Raw genomic sequence first — 22,967 nt, 5'->3', positions numbered from 1 at the left:
ACAGGGACAGCACTCGAAGAAGAACTAGAAGTAAAGGGTCAATACTAGCTACATTACTATTAGACAGAGGGGATTTGGTGATTTTTTGGTGCAGAATTCCCCCAGGAGTAATAGCAGGTGCCTACACATCAGTTGGTAGAATGGCTGCAATATAATAGTCCCTTGTGATCCAGTGTCAAGCACTGCTTTACATTCTGCACCTTTGATCCTCACAGTGACCACTGCTCGAGGCCCAATCAGTCCTGAGGGGATCCTAGCTGAACAGTCTCTTCTAGGGGAGCCTTCAAGTCCTGTGGGTCTGGGTGGCCCCCTTCTCCTTTGGCAGTTCCTTGACCCCTCCCAACCGGTCCTCAGCTTTCCATACACCATATGTCACCTGCAGCTGGCAAGAACAAGCTTCAAATAGCCAATGCCAATCTTGTGACCAATGCAACAGTCCAGCCCTCTGATTTTAATCTTCCACACCATCGCCATCTATAGACAAAGCTCGGTTGTTTCAGATGTAGACTGATCAGATATGCTGCAAATGACTGTAAGTAGGGCCTTTGCCATTGTGGCAGTTAGAAGAAGTACACCATATACTTCCAAGTCTGCATCCATCGACAAGGGCTGCATTGTTCCCTCAGACTTGCACAGCGCCCTTCCCTCAGCTATTGAGTGGTTAAGACATTTAGACTAACATGCTGGACTTGAACATCTACATAAATTCAATCAAAATAGAACAATAAATAAAATACTGTACCTGGAAAATGGCTCTTTACAGAAAAGGAAAAGAACATAAGAATGGCCATACTGGGTCAGACCAAAGGTCCATTTAGGCAAGTATCCTGTCTTCCGACAGTCGTCAATGCCAGGTGCCCCAGAGGGAATGAACAGAACAGGTAACAGAGGCTAGGGACACCAGCCCTGCCCATCCTGGCTAATATAAATTGATGGACCTGTTCTCCATTAATTTATCTAGTTCTTTTTTGAACCCTGTTATAGTCTTGGCCTTCACAACATCCTCTGGCAAAGAGTTCCACGGGTTGATTGTGCGTTGTGTGAAGAAATGCTTCCTTTTGTTTGTTTTAAACCTGCTGCCTATTAATTTAATTTGGTGACCCCTAGTTCTTGCATTATGAGGAGTAAATAACACTTCTTTATTTACTTTCTCCACACCCGTCATGATTCTATAGATCTCTGTCATATCCCCCCTTAGTTGTCTCTTGTCCAAGCTGAAAAGTCCCAATCTTATTAATCTCTCCTCATATGGAAGCTGTCCATACCTCTAATAATTTTTGTTGCCCTTTTCTGAACCTTTTCCAACTCCAGTACATTTTTTTTTAGATGGGGAAACCACATCTGCAGGCAGTATTCAAAATGTATTCAAGATAAACAGAAAAGTACAGAGATGAACCCTCCTCACATTGCCTATAGAAGAACAAGCTTGCAGACAAATGAAACATTTCGGTATTTAGTGGTTTCAAATATTCCATGAATGAATACTTCATTTAACAAATACTGTTTTGAAAAAGGATCCATGTGTTTATGGATACCCTCATGCAGCCCACAAAACTTCTTAGTTGGCACAAACCACATTTCTTAAAGGTTTCAATTTACAGAAGTATAATACAAATATATTTTAAATACCTCTAAATATTTAAATGGTTTGGATCTCATGAAAATTTCCCTACATATCACATACATTCTTCAAATAGGAAGTAACAAGGAAATAAAAATGCAAATAAAATAAGCAAGCTAACCATAAATATACATAAAATGAGTAAATTTCATTTTTATAACTATGAATGTCATTTTCTAACTGTGGGCTAAATAGATAAGTGACAGAAAAATAAATGCTCTTGTAGGATACATTAAAAAATTCTGAAAGATTTCTGACACACAAATCATGGAAAAGAAAATGATCTGGCTATTTCTAGCATTTAAGCTGAATATCAGAAAAAGCAAAAATGCCACTTCAAAGAGCAAAATTTTATTCGGTGTTCAGAAACAACAGTAATGACTGTTATGGGTTGCAATGTGCTAAAATTACTAAAAAATTTAACATGAATATGGATGTTCTATAAAGCACTATGAAGTAGTTAATCAAAAACAATTTACATATATTATTAGACAAAAGAGAAGTGGTTTGATCTGGTCAGTTTCACCATTAGTACAGGTTTTTTAATGTACTTATTCCTAACATAGCTTTAAAAAAATCTTAATATTAGTAGTCATACAAATATAGCCCCCCTAAAAACACTATAAAGTCACCTGATATTTTTTACTAGATCCAGGCATAATTTTGATTTAAAAACTCAAACATTAAAGAGATTAATTTGTCACACGCAGGGCCAGCTCCAGCTTCTTTGCCACCCCAAGCAGCAAAGCGAAAATAAAAAAAGAAAAGAAAAGATAAAGCCGCAATCAGCAGCAGTTTAGCAGCAGCTCTGCCATTCGGCAGTGGGTTCTTCGCTCCAAGAGGGACTGAGGGACCCGTCATTGAATTGCCGCCGAAGACCCGGACATGCCGCCCCTTCCCATTGGCCACTCCAAGCACCTGCTTCCTTGGCTGCTGCCTGGAGCCGGCCCTGGTCACACGTATGAAATACATTTTAATCATAAGATATAACTGTACAACTTCCTCAAAACAGTCATCAGTGCAGAAAATTATCAGCCAAATGGAGTCCTCAGTTTTTCAACCCTGATCATTCTACAGGGTTGCCATTTTTTCTATAAAAGCCCTAATATTGTCCTTCACTCCATTGCCTTACGTATAGCTACAGCATGGTTCCAGCGATTGCCAGGCAGTGCTCTGAAGACTTGATCCAAACCCTAATTTAGTTAATAGGAGTCTTTCCATTGACTTTACTGGGTTTGGGATCAGGCCTTGAGAAAAGAACATACTCTCACTTTGCCTTGGAAACCAAAAGAATTATCTTTGTGATGTTCACAGCTCCTGCAGAATAATGGAGCAAAAGTACTAAAGTTACTTCTGAACCTCCTTCCCCTACCATGCCGGGAAATGATTTAGCTATCTTTGAACAGGTCCTGGAGAGTCTCTGTTAAGTATCACGTTCTCCTAGTCAAGCAAAGATCCTAAGAGGATTAGAGAACTGAAAAACAACTTAAAATAATTTTAAAATAATAATCAGCAAACCATTACTAGCCAATTTACAAACACTGCAGATATCTCAACTTATTTCACTTCCAGCTCACTAAACTTGAAGCAATATAAACTAATTTGTAACAATTTTTTGCATTTTTTTCTCTCACAATTCACCCTGCTTCTCAGGTCTCTCTGTATCCCAACTTCACCTCAGTCCTGAACTTCTATGCAAGGACAAGGACATCCCATCATTTGTTTGGTCCCATCGTGGGTTAGCCAATCATAGCCCCACTCTCAGATGAACAACTCCCCCTGCCCCAAGATCCTTCTTGTTCTTGCCTTCCTGATGAATTGTACTATCTGCTACTCTACTCTTATTTCTGCTTATCTATGGGCCCCAACAGCAACAGAATATTTCCTAGATGAACAGCTGCAGACTAATTCTTCCATTACTAGGATGGACTTTAGGGCTATGTCTACATTTATGGTGGCATGTAGAGTACATACACTGCATGCCAACCTAGCATGGGTATAAACAACAGCATAAACAATGAGGCACTACTTAGGCAAGTAGAGTAAAGACACATTAGAACCTTAGGATATATACCCTACATAGTTCTCTACACAACCAATGTTCACACTATTGATATTCCCACTACTATTGTTCCCACTACTGTTTTTAGCAGAGTAGTGTACCACTGCATCCCTGCCACTGGAGCCTCTCTATGCCACAGGGAAAGACTCCAGCAAGGAAAGGCAGCAAGGAAAGGCTCTGGCAGTCCCCGCTGTCTCCCCCCTGCCAGAACCTTTCACTATCATGGGTAGCTATACACCACAGTGTGGACAAGCCTGCTTTTTTTTTTTTTTTTTTTTTTTTTTTTTTTTTTACTGTGGCATAAAGCTACATGTACCTTACACATCACCACCAGTTTAGACAAGACCTTTGAAAAAGGCCATTTTCCATGTAAAAACTACAAGGATCTTTTAGAGGAGCTACTGCTGATTTGTCTTCCCCACAAGCAAAATTGTACAGCGTAATTGCTGGTGGGCTCCCCCCACACACCAGGGAGTTCTTCAGAGCATCCAATAGGGAGAATCCAAATCTTTGCACTTCTCTTTTAAGCCATATTTTAAGCACTATTCATGTTTCTCTCTCTCTCTCACACACACACACACTTTAGATATGATTAAAAAACCCATCAAGTAGAACATTGAAGAATGTTATATTTTATGATGAAAAAAGTGTCATAGCAGGCAGATGGGAGTTGATAGCAATTTAAGCTTTTCCAGCCTTTTCTCTAACTCTTGTGGTCCACAAATTAACTTTCAGGTTACTTCCTAAGTTTCCTTCCTAGTAACAGTCTCATTTGATGGTCCTCACATACAGGGTCTTCTTTCTGTAACATAGTGGAAACAGCTGCAGTCCTCTGACTGAGCCCTGTAGGGCCTAAATCAATCCTATGTCCAGAGTCCTAACAGAATGATTTTTCCCAGAGCTGCAGAAATACTTAACTAAACCTTAAATTGAATATAAAAAAAATGAACCATTTTTGCCAAACTTGACTCTTTTCCCAAAGATTAAACACTGTTGTCATGATCAGGAATAAGTTTTAATGCTTTCCCCAGACCAGAGATTGGGACATTTATGAGCATGGTAATTAGAAATTTGTGTTTTGATTTATCTGCTATTCTCAGACAGTCTGGTCTGCTAATCTTCACAATTGGGTTTTTGCAAGCATTTAATAAAAATACATACACACTCTCTCTCTCAGACTGGGAACATAAAATCTTCAGGAATAACTTTACAGAGCAAATTTGAATGGGTGAGTGGGGAGCTATTAATGACTGGGAAAATCCTACTCGTGAAGGCAATGTCACAGAACACCATGAAGTCAATTTTGTATTATTTTGTGAAAGTGTGAATGTTTGATCAAGTAGTTGCTTTATGTATTTCTTTGCAGGGGGTTTGCAACCTGTACTCAGAGTTTTCCTGCAGGAAATCAGAATATGAGGCATTTTAGCATACTGAGGTTTGATGTCATTTTCTTTATACAAAAAACAAAACCAAAAAAAAACCCAGTTTTTTTTCATATTTTTTGGAGGGTGTGTGTGAATTTCATAGATATTTTTTCTTGACTCTACAGCGGTGTCTATAACTATGAAGGCAAAAACTTTTTACTGCAATTATCTGTGCTCAGATATCCAATTACTTCTAAATATAATTCAAGACATCAGATATGACCTTTAAAGCCCTAAATGAGAGATCATTTAGGACATTTTTGCTATCAGTTCTCAGAATAGAAATTTCTAGAATCAGCAGCAGTGTGCTCTCTGTATCCCTGATTATGGAGCTCCCTTCCTCTAACTATCCACCAGAACCTAAATTTCATAACTTTCAGGGAATGGCGTCAGCATAGCTGACTACTGACATGAATGCAAGGCTCTGTTTTTCTCAGTAAGAGGTGGCCAACATTTTGACCATCCACATTAAGTACTTTATGTATTTATTTAAATTTAAGTAGTCTATGGTGGCAGATGCTATAGCAATTGACAATGAAAATAATAAAAATAAAACAAAAATCTGAGGAGAGAGAGATAAAAAATGGGGTGGGAATAAAATAAAAATAATTATTCCTAATTTTTCCCAGTGTTATCCAAATACATAATTGAGACAAGTGTTAACATCACGTCATTACTACTGAGACATTTACAGAAGTGGTTATTTTAAATTAGAGAATACTGATTAGAAATCTGAATTCTTCTAAGAGCACTATACAACAAATGCACTATTCTAATAGAATCTTTTGCTCTTAAAGTGCTAATATACACCGTTTACCTTTTCAAGACAGAAGATATCTAATACACAACAGATATAAGTATTTTAATACTCCATAATGTTTCTTGCTTTTTCAGTACATACAAGGTTCATTTGATAATTGTTATTCAATTATAAAAGAAAACTAGTAAGCTAGCTGTCTGCCAGGCATATTTCTGCTTTTTTCTAGTTTATTTAATTTGCCTTATTAAATTATTTAGGGTAAATGGAGCCTGCAAATGGAGCCTACCATCACCGTGAATGAGAAGTGCACCAGATGGGTATAGAAGAATTCAGCCCTTTTAGGTGGGACTTGGTATTTTTGTCCACCTTATGGGACGTTGGGGTCATTATGGTTGGTGTTTACCACATCTCTTTTGCTGGATCCATAATCACTTCACTCACTGGTAAGGCAATCTTTCCGAGAGAGAAAGACTGGAGTATATCCACTAAACCAAGGCACAACATGAGATTAAATTAGCTAGGGACATAAAGGGCAACAAGAAAACATTTTACAAATACATTAGGAGCAAGAGAAAGACCATGGACAGAGTAGACCCATTACTCAATGAGAAGGGAAACACAATAACAAAAAATGCAGCAATGGCTGAAGTGGTAAATGCCTTATTTATTTCAGTTTTCACCAAAAAGGTTAGCAGTGATTGAACAACTAACATACTGAACATCAGTGTAAATGTGGTAGGATCTGAGGCTAAAATAGGGAAAGAACAAGTTAAGAATTACTTAGGCCAGGTCTACACTACAGACCTATATCGGTATAACTATATTGCTCGGGGGGGGGGGGGGATGAAAAATCAACATCTCGAGCAACATAGTTATACAGACTTAACTCCCTCAGGTAGATTGTGCTATGTCGATGGGAGAGCTTCTCCTGTTGACTTAGCTACTGCCTCTCAGGGAAGTTGATTAGTAGTAGTGTCTTCACTAAAGTACTACAGTGGTGCAGCTGCTCCACTATAGTTGTACTTGAAGACAAGGCCTTAGACAAGTTAGATGTCTTCAAATTGGCAGGGTCTGACAAAATACATCCTAAAATACTCAGAGAACTGGCTGAAAAGATTTCTGAGCCATTAGCGATTATCTTTGAGAACTCATGGAGAATGGGAGAGATTTACTTGGAGTTGGTACTTCTTTGAGCAGGGGGTTGAACTAGATGACCTCCTGAGGTATCTTCCAACTCTAATCTTCTATGATTCTATCCCAGAGGACTGGAAAATGGCAAATATAGCACCTATCTATCTATAAAATGGAGAATAAGGACAACCCAGGGAATTATAGACCCATCAGCTTAACTTCAGTACCCAGAAACATAATGGAGTAACTAATCAAATTGTAAGCACCTACAGTATAATAAGGTGATAAGTAACAATCAACATGGATTTGTCAAGAACAAATGATGTCAAACCAACCTAATATTCTTCTTTGACAGGGTAACAAGCCTTGTGGATAGGGGAGAAGCAGTAGATGGGATATATCTAAAATTTAGTAAGGTTTTTTATACTATTTCACTGTGACAAAATGGGGATTTTCCCTTGTTATGTTGTATGAGTCTTACTGTTGAGCCTATGTGAGTTTTACTGTTTTGCATGAATACTGTGTATGTCTCCGTTTCCCTGTGTGCTGCACCAACACCTTGGTGGTGGGAATAGCGGTGTGTGACTTTTGCTCAGACCCCTGGGGCAGGTGAGGCTGCTCCATTTGCCTGCACCTATGCTATGACTGGTGCCCTTTGTAACCTGAAACCCAGAAGGGGGATGCGACCAGGTGACTCTTTGCCTGGGAAGTGAAACAAAGACAAGGAGGAGGAGCAACGGGGATATCTGAGGTCGGGTCGCTGGAAGCTGGCAGTCTGCTTGGGGTGGGACTGGAAGAGGGGGGAATCCTGGGCTTCTGACCCAGCACTCCCCAAAATAGACTTGGCTGAAAGTAACTGATTTCCATGCTAACAAGCTCTGTTCTATGCTGTGTTCCTGTCTACTAATAAACTCTTCTGTTCTACATGCTGGCTGAGAGTCACTGCTGACTGCAGAGCCCTCTGGCTTCCCCAGGAGCCCTGCCCAGGTGGACTTGCTGTGGGAAGCGCATGGTGTGGAAGGGGATGCTAAATGATTCGAGGTCAGACCCAGGAAGGTCAAAGCTGTGTAAGCTTCTTGCCCTGGCAACAGTATGCTCAGAGAGAGGAGGCTCCCACCGAGTCCTGACTGGCTTCATATGGAGTAGTTCCAGAGCATCGCCCTGGTGACTCCGTGACAACCACATGACTTTCTCATAAGCAAACTAGGGAAATGCAGTCTAGATGAACTTACTATAACACAACTGATTGGAAAAGCATACTCAGAGAGCAGTTATCAATAGTTCATAGTCAAGCTGGAAGGGCATATTGAGTGGGTCCCACAGGGATCTGTGTAGGGTCTGGCTCTATTTAGTATCTTCATCATTGATTTGGATAATGGTATAGAGGGTATACTTATAAAGTTTTAGGATGATACCAATCTGGGAGGGATTGCAAGCAGTTTGGAGGACGGGGTTAGAATTCTAAATGATCTTGACAAACTAGAAAAATGGCTGGAAATAAATAGGATGAAATTCAATAAGGAAAAATATAAAGTATCACTCTTAGGAAGGAATCAGGGCTGCCCAGATGATTCAGGGGGCCTGGGGCAAAGCAATTTCAGGGGCCCCTTACATAAAAAAAAAAGTTGTAATACTACAGAATACTATATTCTCGTGGGGGGCCCTCTGGGGCCCGGGGCAAATTGCCCCACTTGCCCCCGCCCCCGGGTGGCCCTGGAAGGAATAATCAATTGCACACATACAAAATGGGAAATGACTACCTAGGAAGCAGTACTGCACAAAAAGATCTGGAGGTTATAGTGGATCACCAACTAAATGAGAGTCAACAATGTAATACTATTGCAAACAAAAAAGTGAACATCATTATGGGATATATTAGCAGGTGTTGCAAGCAAGACGAGAGGAGTAATTCTTCCACTCTACTCAGCACTGATAAGGCCTCAGCTAGAGCACTGTGCAGTGTTGGGCACCACATTTTGGGAAAGATATGGACAAACTGCAGAAAGTCCAGAGGAGAGTAACAAATATGATTAAAGGTTTAGGAAAATGAGACTATGAGAAAAGATTGAAAAAATTGGATTTGTTTAATCTAAAGAAGCAAAGACTGAAGGGGGACATGGCAAGAGTCTTCAAGTACTTAAAAAATTGTTATAAAGAGGACGATGATAAATTGTTCTCCTTAACTGCTGAAAAGAGGACAAGAAGTAATAGGCTTACGTTGTAGCAAGGGAGTTTTAGGTTAGACACAATAAGGGTAACTAAGTACTGGAACAAATTATCTAAAGATGTTGTGCATTCACTGTCATTAGAGGTTTTTAAGAACAGGTCAAACAAAAACCTGTTAGGGATGGTCTAGATAAAACTTAGTCCCGCCTTAGTGCAGGAGACTGGACTACACGATCTATCAAGGTCCCTTTGAGTCCTACATTTCTATGATTCTAAAACTAAAGAGCAACTGCATTGATCATTACACTAATAAAATCTAAAATATTTCCTGTGAGATTCCTTTATTAGGTTGAGAGGAAAGGTATCCTGAAAGTGAATTCTGAGGAAGCTTACAGGCTTGATACGAAGGGTCACCATATAGGAATAATTTTTATTTATTTGTTTTTGAAGGAACCTGCTGAGACTTCTTAGATCAGGGGTGGGCAAACTTTTTGGCGCGAGGGCCACATCTCAGTATAGAAATTATATGGCGAGCCATGAATGCTCACAAAACTGGGGTTGGGGTGTGGGAGGGGGGAGGGTTCTAGTTGGGAGTGCGGGTTCTGAGGTGGGGCCAGAAATGAGTTCAGGGTGCAGGAGGATGCTTTGGGTTAGGGGGTAGAGTGTGGGGTAGGAGGTGAGGTCTCCGGCTGGAGGTGCAGACTCTAGGGTGTAGGAGGGTGCTCTTGGCTGGGACCCAGGGGTCAGAGGGTGGGAGGGGAATCAGGGCTGGGGCAGGGGGTTGGGGAGAATGGTGGGGTGAGGGCTCTGGCTGGGGTGCAGACTTTGGGGGTGGGGCTGGTGATGAGGGATTTGGGATGCAAGAAGGTTTGGAGGGGGGAGGGGGATCAGGGTTGGGGCAGGGGGTTGGGGGTGGCTCGGGGGTGCAGGCTTGGGGCAGCGCTTATCTCAAGCAGCTCCGGGAAGCAGCGGCATGACCCCCCTCTGGCTCCTACATGGAGGCACGGCCAGGTGGCTCTGCTGTGGGCTGCCCCATCCTCAGGCACCGCCCCTGCAGCTTCCATTGGCTGTCAGTCCCAGCCAATGGGAGCTGAGGGGGTGGCACTTGGGATAGGGGCAGCGTGCAGACTGGAGCCCCCTGGCTGCCCCTATGCATAGGAGCCAGAGGGGGAAGATGCCGCTGCTTCCAGGAGCCATGCAGAGCAGCCCCTGACACTGCTGTCTGGCTGGAGCACCAGAGTGGGGTAAGTCCCAGACCCCACTCCCCAGTGGGAGCTCGAGGGCCAGATTAAAATGGCTGGGGGGCTGGATCTGGCCCACAGGCCATAGTTTGCCCACCCCTGTCTTAGATCAAGTATCTGCAAAAGTCCCCAACATTTCTTTGCATGAGAAAATACCTAGGATAAAACTCCCTGATCTTATGAGAGGATGGAACATGTTCTTTTATTTGCAAAACCTTGTGAAGGCAACTTCTGCCTCAGTAAATTCTCATGAGAAGATTTCCCTGAAAAAGGAAGTGGAGATGACAGGATATCATAATGACATACTAAAGGATATAGCCCTTCTCTATAATTTTAAGGACACACTGTTATAAATTGATTTAAAAAAACACATTATGATTTTTACATACACTTTTTAGAGGCTAAGGAAACTCTAGAGAGCATTTTAAGATTGCTCATTTGGTCAGATTTGAAGACCTCAGCAGTAGGGGAGCTCCTCAACTCTCAGCTGAAAAGGTGGTACAAGCTATATACCCCTTGGAAGAGTGCTCCTTACCCAGGAACGGTTAGTACTAACTTCTAAGTAAGCAGAAAAACCTGACTTCTGAAAGGGAATAATAACAAGACCAGCAGGTGTAAGATTTGTTGGCAGACGGAAAAAATAGGAATTTAGCATGTAGAACCTATTGTGTTTTTATAACCTTTCGACATCATTGAGCATGCATTGAAATGCACAGCCTCAACAAGACAAACTGCTATTAATTATTCCAGTGTTCACGTGGCGGGGACACAATTCCAAGATCTAGGAAGACAATTTAATTAAGGTGAACTTTGAAAATTTTCAAATAGAGTTTAAAAGGATATCTCCAGCATTTTATTTCCCTTGAGACTACCAACTGGAAATTTAACAAAACATTTTGAGCAGTAAACATAAAACTTACCTTTGTCATCCCGGAAATAATTAGGTGGATTCCTTCTGGCATTTCATGTTCCTCACATATAATGTCTCCATAGTCATAACAAAGGATCCTTGCTCTTTTCTAAAAACCACAAGTAGATTCATTGTAAGTTTAAACCAAACAGTACAGAAAGTATAGCACCTATCACACTTCTGAGCATTCAACGACAAAACAACAAATATAATAGTAATGATGGATTTTTAGATTTTATTAGAATGTTTCAGAGTAGAGTTTTTTCCCCCAAATAATCACAAAACAAACAATGCTGACCAATACTGCACTAACATTTATTGTCATTAAATTGCAACTTCCCTTCAGGAAAGTAACGACAGAGGCCAAAACATGACAAATATTGATCGTGATTATTTAAAGGAAGATGATAGTTATATTCTAAAATAATTTTTAACTTAAACATAGAAACCACCAAAAAAATCAACACTTGTCTTTTTAATTATGTTTTTATGTTGCTAGGGGGTTATGTAAGGCATAAGGCGAACACTTGAAGTGTAACAGATCTCTCATTAAGAGAACCCTATTTTCAAAGTAAAAAATCAAGTTACTTTTATATGGTTATTTTTTAGGGTCACAGGATACTCATACTAAAGTAAAAAGTACATTTTTGTTTAAAATGCATGATGGTGTTGTTATTGCCAGTTTCCAATGCAATAGCAACTTGTGCATATTTTTCAGAGTGGAGGATTTTTTTCCAAGCAAATTAGAGTTCTGAATGAGTTTATTCTGAAACATTGAACAAATGTCACTGACAAAAAATAGCTTTGATAGCATCTACATTCATTCAACTTTTCATCCCAAACCTGTTCTTTATACTGAACATACATTATTCCACTAAACTAAGTTCCTGGTAAACACAGAACAAATTGTATTTGGTATAACATTTGAACATTTTGAACTTATAAACAAACAAACAAATGGTTTGCTTGATGAAATGAAAAACTGGAACACTTCAGGTGCCCTGAAAGAAATTCTTGGGACACTGGGGCTTCATGGCTGTCCTGGTTAACTCAGGTTGTATGATCACCCTATCTTTTACATTTTCATCAGAGTTTATCATTTTTAGACAATCCGTATGAATGCTGAATGTGTGTTGTTGGTATGCAGGGGGGGAAGGGACATTTTGTTTGACACTTCTCTGGCATACTCAACTCAGAAGCAGTCGCTGTAATCTGCACTCTTTACAAGTAAAAATAAAAAAATGTGCACCAAAAGAAACTGTCATGTGAAAGTTTCCATTTTAACCATGAGAAGTATCTTGTCCTGAGAGTTCTAAGTTGTGAACTGCCATATCCTTGAAAGGGTTCTAAATTGTGAGAACTCAAATATAACTAGTTTCCATCCCCTTCCTTTAATAGCAAGAGCATTCCTTCCCTATTCTCTCCCTACTATGTCTCTTCTAACTTCCTCATCCTCTCCTGACTCTACAACGAGCACTGGAAAATCCTTCCCCCTTTCCAGTAAGCCAGCCACCCCATGCTGCTGACACATCTCATTGTCACCTTCCTGGATGCTGAGTACCATATCAGTTTCTCCAGATCCTATGTCTTTCCCGGATATTGGTTCTCAACACAAGGAAGAGGTGAGGCATAGGCAGAAGTGGGAAACAGGGCACAACAGGAGGAGAATCACTCTAGGACAGAGGTTCTGAAAATTTTCAATGTGGACACACCTTAATAGAAGGATTGTCTCATGGACACATTTCCTACTTGTTCACAATCATATAGAACCCCCGTGGCAACTAAAGCATTTGTTTATATGGAAAGTTAAAGTAAGACAGTATTTAGGTATTTTAGCTGTCTTTAATGCAATATGTGGACATTTGTAGGAGTAGCTGGAAATGAGGAGAAGCACTAACTTGTGACTTGCCAGCTTCCCACAGACGTCCAACAAATTTAAGACCTGCTGAACTAGACGAGAACATAATGCCAGTGTTCTGTGGATTAAAATTAGAGCTGTTTATTTTCAGTGCATGTGTTCAGCAAAAAATGGTTCTTTACCTTACAGTAAATGTAGTTCTTCAAGATGTGTTGCCCATGTGAATTCCATTCTTGGTGTACATGCACTCTGTGTGTGCAAGATTGGATTCTTTTGGCCAGTAGTATTGGGCTGGGGCCATGCCTTCTAGATGTCCTTTCACCCCATACTCAAGGGCATAATGGGCCCCACTCAGTTCCTTCAACAATACAGGATACCAGAAGAGAAGGACTTTGTAGTAGTGGGGGAGGAAGAGGATGGGTTGTGGAATGCATGTGACCAACACATTTCAAAGAGCCACATTTACTATAAGGTAGGTAAACATTATTTCTTCTTTGAGTGATTATCACAAATTGAGACAGTTTATACCAATTCAGGTAGTTCTGTTTGGAGAGAAGGTTTTAGTAGTTAGCCATGTGCATTTGGAGGCTGCCAAATGAAAATAATTTCCACCTGAAAAGATAGGCATTATTCAGGTCTTTCTCTGTGGGTGTAGATTTGGGAGGTTCCTCCCACTTCAACTTCTCCTGGTCCATGGCTATGACCCTGATACTGGGTGAAGGGACTTGGTACCTTGTATCAGTTCTCTTGGAGGTGCTGGGTACTGAAGTTAGTGCTGAGAGAAAGTGGTGAGCAGACTTAGTGGGTACCACTGGTGCTCTCTTGATAGTTGGTACTGGGCACCAGAGGAAATCTTTCTAGGCTGTTGGCGCTTTGATAGTGGAGTCCAAGATAAGTCGGATGTTTGATGATTTGTGTCTTGACTTGGCAGGTACCAGAGGAGGTGTCCTACGCCTCTGCTCAAAGCTGGAGCAGTGCTCCTTTCTATCTCTATCAGAGGTAAGTGATGCCAAAATGAAGGCAGATGACTGGGGCCTCTTGGTGAGTATAGCCCAAGAGCTCAGGTGGAATGTCAGCTCACCAGGGCGCTCATGGAGAGGGACTGACTGGAAGCCTGAGCTTTAGCTGTGTCCTTCCTTCCAGTGTCTGAGGAAGCTTGCATTGAGTGCTCCAGGAGGAATAATTTTAGGTGGGCTTCTCTAGCTTTCTGAGTTCACTTAGAGAAGGAGCAATATATGGAATATTGCTCAGGAATTTATCCCTCTCCTAGACAAAAAAGGGGAGCCAACAGGGTGTCTGTCATTAAGTGACATTTACTAAAGCTTCACAAGAGAGCAGGCTTTGAATACAGGGGATTTCAGTTCTGCCATTTTGCTAAAGCCCCTGAATGGGGAAGGAAAGGTGTGGGGTCTAGGGTAAATCTAAATATCTGACTATAATTTGGGGGGGGGAACAGTTGTGCCAATGGGTAAAAACACTAATATACACTACTATCTAACTAGCAACTAACTAGCTAGTCTAACGACTAACTAACTCTAATTGTAGCACACAGTACACAAAGATGCAGATGGACAATGCTGAGGTTCAGTTTTGCTGCCATGGGTGGTAGGAAGGAAATGAGGTACAACTGGGCTTGCTTTCCCCTTTACGTCCTTGGTTACAAAGGCACTTAGGATGCAATCGGAGCCCCAATGGACACTACTGGCCAAAATAATCTGATTTTGCAGATGGGGGTGTATGAGTACCAAGAGTGGAGTCCATGTGGCCAATCACTCTAAGAACAATAATTATTTCTCCTATGCACCGCTGAGGGCAGGCTATAATAGTTTCTTTTTCTATAGCATCAGTTTGAAAAGTTTGAATCTTCATTACAATGTATTGAATATACCTGCCTACAAGACTGATTTGAGAGATCACATTTTGAAACATACATGCAGTAAGTGTGCCTGGAAAAATGCAAGCGCACCACAATTTCCTGCAATTTGGATAGACTGGATAATTGCCATAATAACAGGCAGTTGAACATACAACTACCTATTTTATAAAGTTAGTTCTCATTTATATGTGCAAATACAATAGACTGGTGGTGCAAGTTCCATGCATTCATGTTTGAAAAATTTTCCCAAGAAAAGGTGAAGCAAAGTAGGACATATGAGAGTTAGTGTGGATGTAAAAAGGGCTTGATGCCTATTGTCACCTCAGTTTCTTCCAACCACAGCAGTGAAAGAAAATGAACCTCTACAGATATCCTAGAAGTCTTCCTGCCATCTAATGCATATATTCATTGTCTGAAGTGCTTAGGGGAGGAATCAATCTCCGGTGTGTAGTTATTGACATAAACAGTGACTGTATAGATCATTGTTGCAACCAGGGTCCTATGGTTGCAACAGTTCTTGTACAGAGGAGGCCAAGTGGGGTGACTATGGAAAGGTTGTAGTTTGCTGGTTATGATTATACTGTCTGTATGTGTGTATCATTTTTGTATTTGAAGTTATGAATATTGGCTATGTACTTGTTTGATTCTAAGTAGCCTCAGTGAAGCATTTGGTCAGCTTCTTGAGAAAAGCCTATTCTCAGTAAGTGTCCAATCAAGAAACACTTAACTGACAATGGACTTTGGGAGACACCAATCCACATCTGAGCTTTCCTGGGAATGTTCAAACTAACATGTGAACAATGGCATCGGCCTGCAAAAAGCTGAATCATCCACAGACATGTGACTTGCCCAGGTGGCTACAGACTCCATCTTGTTGTTGTGATTTTTCACAAGAGAACAAAGGGGTTTCCGCCCACTTGAGAGAGAATATAAAAGGCCCAGCTGGCTCAAACGATAGCCTCTCCACACCAAAGAGATGCTTGAAAGAAACTGGAACAAAGGATAGTAACTACGGGTGTGTGAGTGACTGCTGGATCCAGACTAGGAAGGAGTCTAGTCTGTGAAAGAAGCTTATTGGATCATCTCTGAAGGTGAGATTTACCTGCATTTAGTTTCCTACTGTATTAGGTTTAGACTTGCGTGTTTTAGTTTTATTTTGCTTCGTAATTTACTTTGTTCTGTCTGTTATTACTTGGAACCACTTAAATCTTACTTTTTATATTTAATAAAATCACTTTTTGCTTATTAATTACCCCAGAACAAGTAATTAATACCTGGGGGAGAAAACAGCTGTGCATATCTCTCTATCAGTGTTATAGAGGGCGAACAATTTATGAATTTACCCTGTATAAGCTTTATACAGAGTAAAAACTGATTTATTTGGGTTTTGGATCTCATTGGGAACTGGGTATCTGGGTGCTAGAGACAGGCCGTCTTCAGTTACGTCTGCAGCTTTTGAGGGATGTGGTTCAGACCTGGGTCTGTGTTTGTAGCAGGCTAGCGTGTCTGGCTCAACAAGACAGGGTACTGAAGTCCCAAGCTGCCAGAGAAAACGGACCCAGAGGTAGTCTCAGCACATCAGGTGGCAGTCCCAATGGGGTTTCTGTGACCAAACCTGTCATATCCGGCACATTGTGCTACCTGTAGAATTCACACCTCAGGCCCACAAAAAGAGACAAAATGGACTTCATGTCCTTCTATTACAAGAGGTCTTGTCAGTTAAGCCTCTTTGATCTGATAGTTCTAAAGTATGCTGCTGCACTTGTTAGTGCAAGTTCAAAGAGTGGGAATATGCAGAAGACACTCAAAGAACATTTTTGTAATTTTTTTTTACACTTAAACTGAGGCAGGAGTGCAGGTTCACTCCTTACAAAGTAGAGATATTGGCTCTCCCTATGCCAAACCTTCACCTAATATTATTACATAGCACCAGTTTCCCTAACATCCGCCTTTGACACCACCAGTACCAGAAAAGAGCACCATGTGGAGCCAAAGGAAAAGGGAAGCAGCCATATCTTTGGAGAGGCAGTGAGAAGGGATGTGAAGGGGCTGGGAAAGGTCAGCAGGGATGTATGTCAAATTGGAGGGGTAAGTGGTGATGTGCTAGGCATGGGAGGAGCCATCCATATGCCCCATATGATGTCCCCATGTACCACGGAAGGTGTTCAACTTTCCCAACAGAGGCTAAAACAAAGGAACTAATATTTGACTATGGAACTTTTAAGAACAGTGACAGCAGGAGACAATATAGTTGCCACGTCATCTACTAGTGAGATCTCCTGACACAAGTACATAGTTCTTCTCATGCCACTGACTCATTTCAACCAATAGAACTGCAGCATGCGAATTGGCCAAAGAGGGAGTGTTATGAGGCCTCAAAGGGACCTAGACAAATTAGAGGATTGGGCCAAAATAAATCTGATGAGGTTTAACAAGGACAAGTGCAGAGTCCTGCACTTAGGACAGAAGAATCCCATGCACTTCAACAGATTATGGATCTAATGGCTAGGTAGCAGTTCTGCAGAAAAAGACCTAGGGATTACAGTGGATGAGAAGCTGGATATGAGTCAACAGTGGAACCTGGTTGCCAAGAAGGCTAATGGCATTTTGGGCTGTATAAGTAGGGGCATTGCCAGCAGATCGAGGGACATAATCAATCCCCTCTATTCGACATTGGTGTGGCCTCATCTGGAGTACTGTATCCAGGTTTGGGCCCCACACTACAAGAAGAATGTGGAAAAATTGGAAAGAGTCCAGTGGAGAGCAACAAAAATGATTAAGGGGCTGGAGCACAGGACTTATGAGGAGAGGCTGAGAGAAATGGGATTGTTTAGTCTGCAAAAGAGAAGAATGAGGGGGGATTTGATAACTGCTTTCAACTACCTGAAAGGGGGTTCCAAAGAGGATGGATCTAGACTGTTCTCAGTGGTACCAGATGACAGAACAAGGAGTAATGGTCTCAAGTTGCAGTGGGGGAAGTTTAGGTTGGATATTAGGAAAAACTTTTTCACTGGGAGGGTGGTGAAGGACTGGAATGGGTTACCTAGCGAGGTGGTGGAATCTCCTTCCTTAGAGGTTTTTAAGGTCGGGTTTGACAAAGCCCTGGCTGGGATGATTTAGTTGGGGATTGGTCCTGCTTTGAGCAGGGGGTTGGACTAGATGACCTCCTGAGGTTCCTTCCAAGCCTGATAGTCTATGATTGGTTATCTCTGATGTCCCAATGTCTCCATGTAAGAATGAGCTGAACTATTGAGCTGGCGCTGTCTATAATCATAACAATTCAATAGACTGATTATTAATAATTTAGCTTAATTAGAACCTAATTTCTTTAGATATACATGACATTGCAATGGCATTAAATATAAGAAAAGTTCAAAGAGTCTGTTTTATTCCATTATTAATATCATTTGGGCCCAAAGAAAGGTCTCACAAATGCTAAATTTCTTAAAAGGGCCTATTTTAAAATTATGTTTTAAATCAAACTAATTAAGAGATTTACTTGTAAATTATCATAAAATTAATTTAATATTCAAAGAATAAGTGTGGTAAATTTGGGGAGGATATGCTGCATCCTTTGTACATAACAGAGGTTGAATCCCTTCTTTAAGTACCGAACTCAAGACAGCCATAACTATACAGTCAATATAAGCACCTCCATAATATTTGCCTTTTGAAAACAGAACATTATAAAGGATCTGGAACCATGTCAGCAAGCTAAACATTACCTGGATGAACTCAATTTGCTTCTTTTCATTTTCTAACCAACTGATACTGTGTAAAAGTTCCTCTGCAGTAGGTGGTGCAATAGTAGATGGAAGAGTGCCAAGGTTTGTTTTTTTTTGCAGAATCATCTAAACAGGGGAAAAAGAACCCACACGTAATCTACATGCATTAATTTCTCTTTGTTCTGAAGATAAACTCTTTAAGCGCAGATTATTCTTTACTGAACCTCTTCATTCGGAAACATTTCCCCCCCCCCGTATAAGCCTCCATGTTATTCTGCCCTTTCTTAAATAGCTTTTATTATCATACCAATACTTAGACCCCAAAACTAGAAAGATTTCCACACATGCTTAACTTTCCACACTATGAGTAGTCCCACTGAATTATGTCTTTTCAGAACTGGTGCCCTACTTTGGCCTGGGTGGTTAACAAAAGACGGTTACTCAGCTTTGTAACTGTTGTTCTTCAAGATGTGTTGCTCATATCCATTCCAATTAGGTGTGCGCGCGCTGCGTGCACGCTTGTCGGAAGATTTTTACCCTAGCAACACTCGGTACGTCGGCTGGGTTGCCCCCTAGAGTGGCGCCACCATGGCGCCGAATATATACCCCTGCCGAACCAACAGCCCTTCAGTTCCTTCTTGCCGGCTACTCCGACAGAAGGGAAGGACGGCAGGTTTGGAATGGATATGAGCAACACATCTCGAAGAACAACAGTTACAAAGGTGAGTAAAAAGAACAGGAGTACTTGTGGCACCTTAGAGACTAACAAATTTATTTTAGCATGTTAGTCTCTAAGGTGCCACAAGTACTCCTGTTCTTTTTGTGGATGCAGACTAACATGGCTGCTACTCTGAAAGGTGAGTAACCGTCTTTTGTTAACCACCCGGGCCAAAGTAGGGCACCAGTTCTGAAAAGGTTTGGAGTCTTTTGGCCAGAAATGTCTGTTTGGTATGCAAGGGCCCTGCAGCTTTTTGTGCTCCTCAGCAAGTGCATAAAAGAGGAGAGTGAGCCAACTGTCTTCAATTTCCTCTCAAACACAGAATCCCAGGTTTGTTTGTTTTCCTCCCCAGAGAACTCTGAGGCAGAAGGGATGGAGGGCAGGTCACGGAGTGTGCATTTGGACAACACGTCTCAAAGAATTACAATTACTGTACAAGGTAAATAATTTCTCATTCTCCTTTGAATGATTCTCCAGATGAACATTCCAGTGTTGGTGACTCCTAAGTAGTTGACCAGTACATTGGAGATGGGAGCTTGGAGTTAAAAATTAATGACCGGAGCACAGCCTCGCCAAATGTGGCATCTGACCTGGAGGCTTTGGTAAGCACACAGTGCTTAGTGGATGTATGGATAGATCTCCAGGTCACTGTCTTCCATATAACTGGGATAGATACATTATTTAGTGCAGCTATGGAGGCTGCTTGAGCTCTCAATAGAATCAGCTTTAATGACAGTAGATGAGTCCTTTGTAGTCTCATAGCAAGTCTTCACACAGTCTGATTTAATTCAATAAATGTTGGGAGGATATGGCTTTGCCTTTCATCCTCTCTACAATAGCCACAAACGATATGTTTACACTGTTTGAGCCCAAGCCCTCTTTCCATCCACACAAAAACCCATCAGATTTGGGTCAGCAAATCTATTAGGGGACTGCATCAGAGCCTAATCCCTCTCTGACTCAGGTGAAAGCCTTGTCATTTTTCAGTGTGGATACAGCTCAAGCTGCAGACTCAAGTCAGGTAGTTGTGTAATGCAGTATGCATACAGCTGAGACCCAGGTCCAGCAACTGTAAACCTAGGTTTACAATATAGAGTGGATGCTCAAATGCAGGCTTGGAAATACTGAGTCCACAAGCTTGGGTCTGGCAGACCCGGGTTTACAATGCAATGTAGATGCACTCAAAGAGTTTTGGTGAAGATCTGGAGCTTTGTTCTTTGGAGGTAGAATGCCAGAGTTCTTCTGACATCCAAAGTGTGAAAAGCTGCCTCTGTTTTATTAGAGTGAGATCTACGGAAGAACACGGGTAAGTGGATTTGCTGATTCAGCTGGAATTCCTTGACCTTTGATAAAAACTTGAGGTATGTTCTTAACAATATCATCTGGGTAGAAAAATGTACAGGGAGGATCAGCCATCAGTGCTTACATCTCTCTTACCCTCCTTGCTAAGATAATTGCTACCGAGAATGATGTTTTCAGTGACAAGTATGGAAAAGAATTCTTAGCCATCAGTTCAAAGCTATGGCCCATGAGCACTGAGAGAACCAGGTTGAGATTGCATGGAGGGATAGGGTCCTTGATAAATGGAAACACTCTTATTAGGCCCTTTAGACATGTTATGACTGTTGGGTGAGAAAAGCTATTGACCCTCTATGCATAGTTGACGTGCTGAGTTTTCTGTGATGTTTACTTTTACTTAGCTCAGTGATAAGATAGAGGGTTTCAGTTCTAACAAGTAGTCTAGAATTGTCAGTATTGAGACTTCCTGAGGGTTCAGGGATTTCTGATGACACTAGTGAGAAAACCTTGTCCCTTTTGCCTGGTAAGGTTGTTTCAGAGTCCTTCCCACTATTAACCGTAGGTGCCGACTTCTGCTGGCGACAGTGGGTGCTCAACTGACCTCTGCCCCCAGCCCCGCCCCGACTCCACTCCTGCCCCACCTCCATACCAAACCCTTCCCCAGAGTCCATGCCCCAACTCCACCCCCTCCCTGCCTCTATTCCAACCCCTTCCCCAAAACCCTACGCCGGGCCCGCCTCTTCCCCACCTCCTCCCCTGAGTGCGCCACATTCCCACTCCTCCCCCCATCTCTCCTTCCCTCCCAGAGCTTGTTACACAATGTTTTTTGCAGCAGCAAGTGCTGGGAGGAGAAGTGGGGACACGGCGTGCTCAGGGCAGGAGGCGGAGGTGAGATGAGGCGGGTGGGGCGGGGAGCTTGGCTGCCAGTGGGTGCAGAGCACCCACCAATTTTTTCCCGTGAGTGCTCCAGCCCTGAAGCACCCATGAAGTTGGCGCCTATGCTGTTAGCTAGGTGGTCTTGAACAGGAGAGGAACAGAGTCATTTTACACTCAACATCCATCCAAAAGCCAGGCTGTGCGATGAAGGGAATTCAGGGGTGGGTGTAGGATCTTCTCCTTGACAGATGATAATAGGTCTGTCACCAGAGGTAGAGCCCTGGGTTAGGAAGCTGAGAACCTCAGGATGTTGGGTGTCATGACCGGGGCTTGAGTGGTCAGACCTACTGGTTGGAGCAGTGACTGTCATGCCTAGTGGTCAGAGAGTGATGGTCAGAAGCCAGGAATAGCACTGAAGATCAGAGCCAGAGTCAGGAACCAGTAGTCACAGCCATGGGTCAGAAGTCCAAGAGCAAGTTGAGAGGCAGGTTTGTCACTACAACTGGCAGAGATATCCACCTTGTTGTAAGGACAGTTCCTGGAACTCCTCTTGGGCCTACATAGGGTGCCTTAACTCATGAGGACTTCTCTGGAGAAGCTGGATCCTTGTAGCCATGATAACCTGCACATCACCAAAGCCACGACCAGGGAACAAGAGGCAGTATCTGCTGAATCTAATTCAGCTTGCAGGCCAGTTTTAGCTAACAAATGCCTGCAGCAACCCAAGGATGAGAACTCCTCGCAGGAGTCTGACAGCAACTTGTCATTGAAGACCAAGAGTTATTCAAAGATATGGAAATTACATCTTGCCATCAGAGGTTGCTAATTAGCTAGCAGAAATTGGAGGCTTGCAGAAAAATAATGTTTTCTGCAGAATAAATCTCATCTCTTCAGCTTCTTTTCTTTTGGTGGTGTTCTCTTCTGTCTCACTTCTGGGTGGAACTTGGTATTTTCTGCCCACCTTTCTAGGCATGGATATACTTGTAACTGGAGTCTCTCATAGCAATTGGAACAGATCCATCACTTATAGGCAAGCTTAGCCTATCTAGAGGTAGACTGGAGGCAGACTCTAGATAGGCTACCTACCAAGAGAAGTAGACTGCAAAAATCCACAAGTTGCTGCTATTTTTTTCAGGAGGTCTTAAAAATCCTTTAAAACATTCAATTGTGGGGCCATGGGAGGCACCACCGCCTCATCCGAAAGTGATAAGATGGCTGATTCTGCAGGTGCTACTCGGAGAAGTGCTGTTTCCTCTTCCTCATGACTGGGGGAGACCTGAGCTGGTAGACATTTAGTTGC

At 42.0% G+C, this 22,967-nt stretch overlaps 1 protein-coding gene across 13 annotated transcripts in view; it reads right to left on the bottom strand.

Moving 5' to 3' along the window:
- LOC120405177 (sodium/hydrogen exchanger 10-like) overlaps nucleotides 1–22,967 on the bottom strand; it is a 195,040-nt gene that overhangs the window by 32,436 nt on the left and 139,637 nt on the right. For 12 of the 13 annotated variants that reach the window (XM_039538539.1, XM_039538536.1, XM_039538534.1 and 9 more), the window contains 2 exons: nucleotides 18,775–18,900; nucleotides 11,326–11,424 (listed from right to left, as the gene is read on the bottom strand). In XM_039538539.1, coding sequence (XP_039394473.1) covers nucleotides 11,326–11,424; nucleotides 18,775–18,900 — 225 coding nt within the window. Of the gene's footprint in view, nucleotides 1–6,236; nucleotides 6,353–11,325; nucleotides 11,425–18,774; nucleotides 18,901–22,967 lie in introns of those variants that run through there. The other variant, XM_039538546.1, reaches the window with a different exon arrangement.

Source organism: Mauremys reevesii, linkage group 4 (genome assembly GCF_016161935.1).
Source record: "Mauremys reevesii isolate NIE-2019 linkage group 4, ASM1616193v1, whole genome shotgun sequence".
In the NCBI taxonomy this organism is placed as follows: domain Eukaryota; kingdom Metazoa; phylum Chordata; order Testudines; family Geoemydidae; genus Mauremys; species Mauremys reevesii.
Note: the sequence above shows the minus strand (reverse complement) of the source record. Positions and strands in the feature narration are given on the sequence as shown.